The sequence below is a fragment of the Kryptolebias marmoratus genome, linkage group LG13, assembly GCF_001649575.2.
Source record: "Kryptolebias marmoratus isolate JLee-2015 linkage group LG13, ASM164957v2, whole genome shotgun sequence".
NCBI lineage: Eukaryota > Metazoa > Chordata > Actinopteri > Cyprinodontiformes > Rivulidae > Kryptolebias > Kryptolebias marmoratus.
In genome coordinates, this window is record NC_051442.1 from 23,118,922 (window position 1) to 23,126,379 (window position 7,458).

A 7,458-nucleotide genomic window follows, 5' to 3' on the forward strand; every position below is an offset into this window, starting at 1 on the left:
TGTGTGGGTTTTTAAGGTCAGTTGATTGTGACAACCATCTTAAATAGAATTGACTCCAAAAGTTAATTAGTTACAGATGTACATCCAATGATTACTTTCTGAGTGTGTCATTAAGATTGGTCAAGTGGTTCATGAGATATTTTGATAACAGATACCAGACACATGAACACACACAACTCCACTCAGACCCGAGCAACGACATTACTGTCTGCGTTTGATAATGAAGTTTTGGCTCGAGTTTGCCTACACATACATGATGATGAATAACTCTTTTCTGTGCAGGGAAGAGTTACGATGTGGAAGTGACCTGGATGGATTCAACGACAAATGAAGTGATTTTATGGCACAAAATGTTGCAGTCTAATGGTGAATGGGTGGAAGATGTTTTACCTCTGAGAATGTTGGTAATGGCAAAAGTCATGTCCAAGTGATCCTGAATCAAATGTGTTCATTCACATTTACCAATTCAGAATATGGGCATATTCTGAATGAGCCAAAACAATAAAATATAAGTGGAAGGAGCAGCTTCAGCAAATACTTAATTGTATTTATATATAAAGAATAACTAACTCAGTGGTGTCCAATCCTGGTCCTCAAGGCCCACTATCGTGCACATTTTAGAAACAACTAAAACATGCAGGATGGTGGCCCTCCAGGACCAGGATTGGAGACCACCGCTGTAACTGAATATACTAACTGAGACAAATTTGTCTGTACCCTCTGTTAAAAAAAAAAAAATCTACAAAGATCACTAAAATACCTTAAACCTGTCTCCTCAGTTTGTCATCATTTTCCTCTTGTAGCTACATCCAGGGAGGTTGGCTCCAGTCCAGTGGACCTTAAACTTCTGACTAATCTGTACTGCTGTAGTCATAGGAACATCCAGCTGCTTGGAGATGGTCTTATAGTCTTTACATTTAACATGTTGCTCAATAATTTTCTTTCTAAGCTCCTGAGATAACTGTCCTCAGTTTTCTGTGGTCCATGTTTAGTGAAGCACACACCATGATATCAAACAGCACAGTGACTACTTTTCAATAGGCAGACGGACTGATTACAAGATTGAAAACAGCTGTGATGTTGAATACAGGACAGACCTTAAATTAAGTGAAACTATATTTATTTATACAGCAAATTTTAAAAACAAAACTGCACATACAACAATAGAATAAAAAGACAATAATAAACACAAGAGACCATAAAACAAACAAAATTAAAAATAATTACAAAATGATAAAACGTCAAAATTATGCAAAAATGTCAACTCTCATGTTGTATTAGGAGTCAGTGAGTACAAATGCGTTTTAAAAAGAGACTTAACAACCCCAGGATTTGAAGTCTTTCTAACCTGAGGGGGCCGCTGTTTCCACAGTTTAGGGGCTGCAAGTAAAAAAGGCCTCTGTGGACCAGCCTGGGCATCAGGACAACTAAAGGCTAATGATCATTAGATCTAAGGAATCTGGAGGGCACATAAGGCTGCAGGAGGACAGATAGGTATACAGGAGTCTGTTTATTCAGGGCCTTATAGGTCAGCAATAAAACTTTGAAATCAATTCTAAAATGAACAGGGAGCCAGTGAAGGGAAGCGAGCACTGGGGAGATATGTTTTTGTTTGTGTTAAGAGACAAACTGCAGCATTCTGAACCAACTGCAGTCATGAGAGGCCGGCCTGGCTACCACCAACATACAACGACTTACAGTAATCCAGTTGGGAGATAATAAAAGCTAGAATCATCCATTCAAAGTCAATTCAAAGATAAAACCGATTTCACTTTAGATAAAAGCCTTTTATCTATCTAAATGATCTGACTAATCAGTTTCTCAAGGTTAGAATTTTAATCAAATATCACCCCTACATGTTTACATGAAATTTTTCAAACAGCTACCCAGATCTGTAGGAGAAGCACTGCAGTTTCCCCTGGACCCCCCACCCCCCACCCCACCCAAAAAAATTAAAATAATGCTCCTTGAAATTTTAAGAAGTTTGAATCCATTCAAGCTTTTACCTTAATGAGGCAGTCAAAAAAAATGATTGCACTACAACTGAAGGTAGATCTAAGTGTCATCTGCATAGGAATGAAATGTTAAATTTTCTAAAGATGGAGCCTAAACAGAGTTTTGTAGACGGAAAATGAAGTTTATCCAAGAACAGATCCTTGGGGATCTCCACATGTGAGGGGGGCACCTTAGTTTGACATGTCCCTATGGTCAAATTATTTTCAGTATTTTTAAGGGGCACCATTCTTTTTTGTCAAGCCCAGTTTCACTAGTATGTTTTAAAAGCAGTTCTGGTAAACCAAAATTCAAAAGCAATGACTCACTTTTAGTTGATTTTGAGTAATTTTGTTTGTTACTTTTGTTAGCTTTAAGTAACTGTAGTGACCTTTGTGGATTTTATTTCTTTAATGAAAGAGTACAGACAAATTTATTTGTGTCTTTAAATAGTAAATGCCTTAGTTTATGATATGTTTCTTGTGCCATCTCCTTAACTGAAGTGACAGATTGCTTTATTGCTTAAAATATATGTATAGTTTAAATCACAGGTATCAAACTCCAATCCTACAGGGCAACTTTGCTGCATGTTTTCGATGTGCTTTAGCTTTATAAAGCCCAATTTAATTGGATGACTTATGGACATTCTTCTGTAGAACTTGATGATTTGATGAGGAGGTAATGAAAACCTTTGAATCAGGTGTGTTGAAGCATGAGAACAACCAAAACATCCAGGACTGAGGCCCTTGAGGCATGGAATTTGACACTCCTGGTTTAAATTATAAAGTTTTGAAATAAATTAGATCTAAACACATATTTATATAAATTATAATCTTGATAATAAATAATAAATTTATATCTTGAAGTTATTGCAGTAAATGTATCTTTTAATACACGTTTTCATGGGATTTGTTGGTGAAATCAAACCTATTTTAATTTTATTGAAGTTAACACACTGGGTTATGATGCCCTGCTGAATGGATACATGTTGACTTTCAAGAGAGCTACAGAAAGTGAAATAGAAAAATGTTAGAAAGGGACTGATTCTCCTGTTTCCTCATTTTCACAAAAAAATTTCAAAGCTTTTATCAGAAATAAAAGCAAAGGTCAAAATAAATGACAAAAGTGTTTAAAGTATGAACTTGAAAGACCCCATGTGGGACTTGTAAGTAGATGATTGCGGACGGCTGGAACACTTTTAAGAAGCCAATTTCAACATGTTATATTTACCACTGCTGCATTAAAGGGATACTTTGGTCATTATTGAAGTGATGTTCTGGGAAATAGTTATCAATAGTTAATACCTTATCAGCTGTAGAGCACAAAGTATGAAGAAAGTGCAGAAGTTTTCATCCAAGAGTCATGATAGAAAATTTCCAGGCACTGTTAGGTGAAATCACTCAAACAGATGTATTTATGTGTGGTGCACAACATACAGAGAGCCTTTAAGACAATTAACAATCAACATCAGAGTCACAGGTCTGAACGGGAAGCTCCAAATCAAAGCTCTGGCCCCCAAAATCAACACAGGACCTTATAATAAAGATATTGAAATACTGGACTTGAAGGAGGAGTTAGGGAAAAGTAAGGCAGTCTGGTTCCAATGAGGAGAAAATCCAGCATCACTCCTGTAAACAAGTTCATTCTGTGAGAACCCATGGGACTTGGAATAGAAGTCATAACATAATCAGGATTTATCAACAACAGGTTTTACCCTACAATAAATTCTGCCATTACACTCCCCTCTTCTGGTTATAGAAAATATGTAATATTTGATATTAACATACATTAAGTTTATTACTCTGGCAAAATTGTTAAATTCATTTTCATTTTCTCAGTAGGAAAATAATCTTGAATATATAAATGAGGATTAAGAGATGAACATTAATCAAATTCTCTATTAGTCATTTAACTAATAGAATTACATAACATGATAGAGCCATCAGGAACATTAACACAATAACCACAGGTGTGAGGAACTTTATCAGGAGCTGTGTCCAACTGTTACCTGAGAGCCATGAAAACAAAGCAAAAGGATGATCAGTGGCAAGAGTATCTCTGAGAGCCGTCAGTTAGTTCAGTTTATACATCTACGAGGGCTGTTAACACATTATCAACAAAGGATTCAAATTGGTAATTCAGAGTTTCAACATGAAGCATAAAATAACCAACTCCTAAGGATGGAAGACATATGACAAAATAATCTTTTGATCTCGAGACCACAGTTTTTTTTCGCCTGGAACATTAGAGCCCCAAACCGAATCATGTGGGACTGTGACTGATCTAGGAACACGTCGGTTTTGATTGTTTATGTTTATAGTGCTGACAACATGAATGTTCTGCTATAACTGGTGCCATCAATCTCCCAGCCCAAGAACATCTGGTACGTTGTAATAGGGTGAACAGGTTGTCACTGGAAGAGCTTGTGAAGAATAAAAGAAGCATTATTCACATACAAAGTGCAGGGAACAAGCACAGTCTTACAATGTGTATGTGGTATGTTACCTAGGAAGATGGGAGTGTTAGATAACAGAGTAATATTTGTGTTAGCATAACATTCAAACTTTACTCCGGGTGGGATATGAACAGGACCAAGGAAGGGTTCCTTGAGGGAGGAATTAATAACTGGAAGAAATTTTGTAAAGCTTCTGCAACCATGTGAAATTGGAAGGAAAGGCACAACTCCAGTGTGTGCAGCAACAAGTTGGTTAAGGAGGAAGCCCTGATAGATAGAACTCAAAATGTCTGGGAACAGATTAGAGATCTTTCCATATGGATGTAGAATTACAAAAGGTGAGGTTGTAGCTAGAGCATGAGAAGAAACATAACGATCTGATTTCTTTTGTGCAATGTACTTAGCATATCTGTACCATAAGATTAAGGTGTAGGGGGTAGAATGTTTACCTTGTAACTGATTCGTAGACAGCCATTTAACATCACGTGGGTCATGCAAGTGTAGGTTTTCTACCTGATTAGGAAGGAATAATCCTCACCACCAGAGTGACACAAATAACCAACACAAAATTGAAAACAACCAAAACAAATGTTTATAACTAGCATTTGGAGTAGATGAGGGCAGAAGTGTTGCCATGATGAAATTCTATTACTCTTCACGTCTGTCAGTGTTGAAATAAGCATTGAATAAAGTCTTGTCTTCTTTCACTCCTACAGTAAGTATGTAGACATAAAACCTTGTTTCAACCTCTGCTGTTAGAAAGTTGTCTGTTGTCCTCTTCACTTTCATGTTTCTGTTGTGTCCTGGAAGCACTGATGATCGCCTAGACGTTTGTTGTCCTGTAGTGAATCCAAGTTGCTCTCTCTGCAACTTTGATAGCTGTGTATGTGACGAGGAGCACATGAAAAGGTCCCTGCCAGCGTTTGGAGTTCCAAAGCTTCCGTCTGAAGTCTTTTACCACAACCTAGTCTCCTGGCCTGATAACATGCAGCAGTGTTTCAGCAGGACCTGGTAGTGCAGCTTTCACTGTCTGAAAAACTTGAGAAATCACATTCAACAGGTTTTGGCAATAAGGAAACATTGCATCTTCACAGATAGAAGTGGAAGGGAGGCCCTTCATGTGGGGTCCCAATCCCAAGTTAGAGGCCTGTCAAACACAATTTCAAATAGACTGAGGTTGATTCTGACTCTCCTTCGCATTTACATATAAGTTACGAAGGTTAGAAGGGCTTTTACCCATGATAATCCTGTTTCTTCACAACATTTAGCTAGTTTTGTCTTTAGTGTACCATTTTCACATTCCACAGCTCCAGCACTTTCTGAGTGATAGAAAAACTTTCCCACTTTCCCACTTCACTTAGGGCTGCATTAACGAAGTATGTGGCATTGTCACTGCTAGTTCTGTTAGGAATACCCCATTGTGGAATAATTTCTGTCAATAAAGCTTTAGTCACTGCATTACTGTCTGCATGTTTTGATGGAAAAGTTTCTATCTATTTGCTAAACATGGTAACAATAACAAGCACATATTTATTCCCTTCTGCTGGAGACAGTTCGATGAAATCCATCATAAAGTAGTCAAAAGGTTTGTCAGGCCAATGATGAGTAGCCTGTGAAGTCTTTGTTGCTCATCCAGTATTGTAAGTAGCACAGATCATGCATAACTGACAACATTTTTCTGCAAAAAAAACGAAACCCTTTGTAAACCAGTGATTTGTTAGTGCAGATAACATACTACTCTCAGGTTGCAGATTTGTTAAACGCAATATTTGTCGGGGTTCTGGAATATTCTGGTGTGTTTTTTGCCTGCTGCTTTCATGTTTTCTCTAGTAGATGGCGTGGGTTCTTCCAGGTGGTTGCTGCAGCAGGTGTTCCTCATCAGGTGCTCATCAGAGAGGTTTAAAGGGAGTCGTCTGCCAGCACTTCAATGTCAGAGTGTTAACATGTTGTGTACGTGTGTTACCTACCTGACCAAGATTTAGTATCTATGCCTTGTTCATGCTGCGTTCTTGGATTTGACCAGTGTTTATGATATATGCCTCGTTCATGCTTTGTTCCAGGTTTACTCCCTTGGACCTTGAGCACTGTGCTGGTTTCCGGATCAAAGTTAGGTTCTTGAAAAGGACTTACCTCTCGCGAAGAGATACCACCCCGGAACACTACCTCCATACCGAACCCTGCCCACCCTCCACCGCCACCTGGAGACCTCGCCTCTACGGACCTACGGGACATTCATTCCAGACCCCATCACCTCTCCTAGGCAAACAACCTCCATTACTCTGTAAGCTGTTGCTCTTCAAGTTCTATCACATCATCTCTAACTAAAAATTAATACGGATTCTCTCTCCCTCTCAGTGGACAACCCGATTCCAGAGAAGCCAGTTTGCCTGCTTTTCTACCTGCACTGATTAAATAAACATTTTCTGTTTCATCTACTTGGGTCTCCTGGGTGTGTTCGGCATGTGGGCTAAATCTGCAGCCAAAGACATGACAACATTGTTACCTGCTGATATTTCTGTTTGCAAGTATCAATCTCACATTAACTCAGATACCCAGTGGCTCAGGGTAACAAAAGAGCTGACGCAGCTGTGAAACTCACTGCACAGAGGCCTTTAACGGTGAACTCGCTTCACACGCTCACCAACTCCCCCTCCCCTCTCTGACATTGAGGCTCTGCAGACTTTTGCTTCAGCTGATGAAAGAAGAGCAAGGAAAACTTCAGGTGCTACTTTTAAAAATGGAGTATGAAGAGGTCCAAATAACAGGCCGTGTCTTCATTTTTTTTTCCACACTTTGTTAAATTGACACATGGTCTTGACCACTTCTCTAAGAGTAGTTAAGAATCTGCTTACCATCAGCCTTGAGGAATTTCTTGTGTTTCCACAAAGCTCCAAAACCATGAACAACACCAAAAACATATCTGGAGTCAGTAAAAATAGAAACAGATCTACCAGTTGTAAGTTTACATGCTTATGTTAGTGCTATCAGTTTGTGCAGAAAAGTGTTTAGGC

The 7,458-nt window shown here is 38.6% G+C and overlaps 1 protein-coding gene across 3 annotated transcripts in view; it reads left to right on the top strand.

Moving 5' to 3' along the window:
- sytl2a (synaptotagmin-like 2a) overlaps window positions 1-6,882 on the top strand; it is a 30,113-nt gene extending 23,231 nt beyond the window's left edge. For all 3 annotated transcript variants that reach the window (XM_017435117.3, XM_017435118.3, XM_017435119.3), the window contains 3 exons: window positions 283-6,397; window positions 6,508-6,728; window positions 6,803-6,882. In XM_017435117.3, the coding sequence (XP_017290606.1) occupies window positions 283-431 (149 nt within the window). In that variant the 3' untranslated portion in view covers window positions 432-6,397; window positions 6,508-6,728; window positions 6,803-6,882. The remainder of the gene's footprint in view (window positions 1-282; window positions 6,398-6,507; window positions 6,729-6,802) is intronic.
- The last annotated feature ends 576 nt before the right edge of the window (window positions 6,883-7,458 follow it).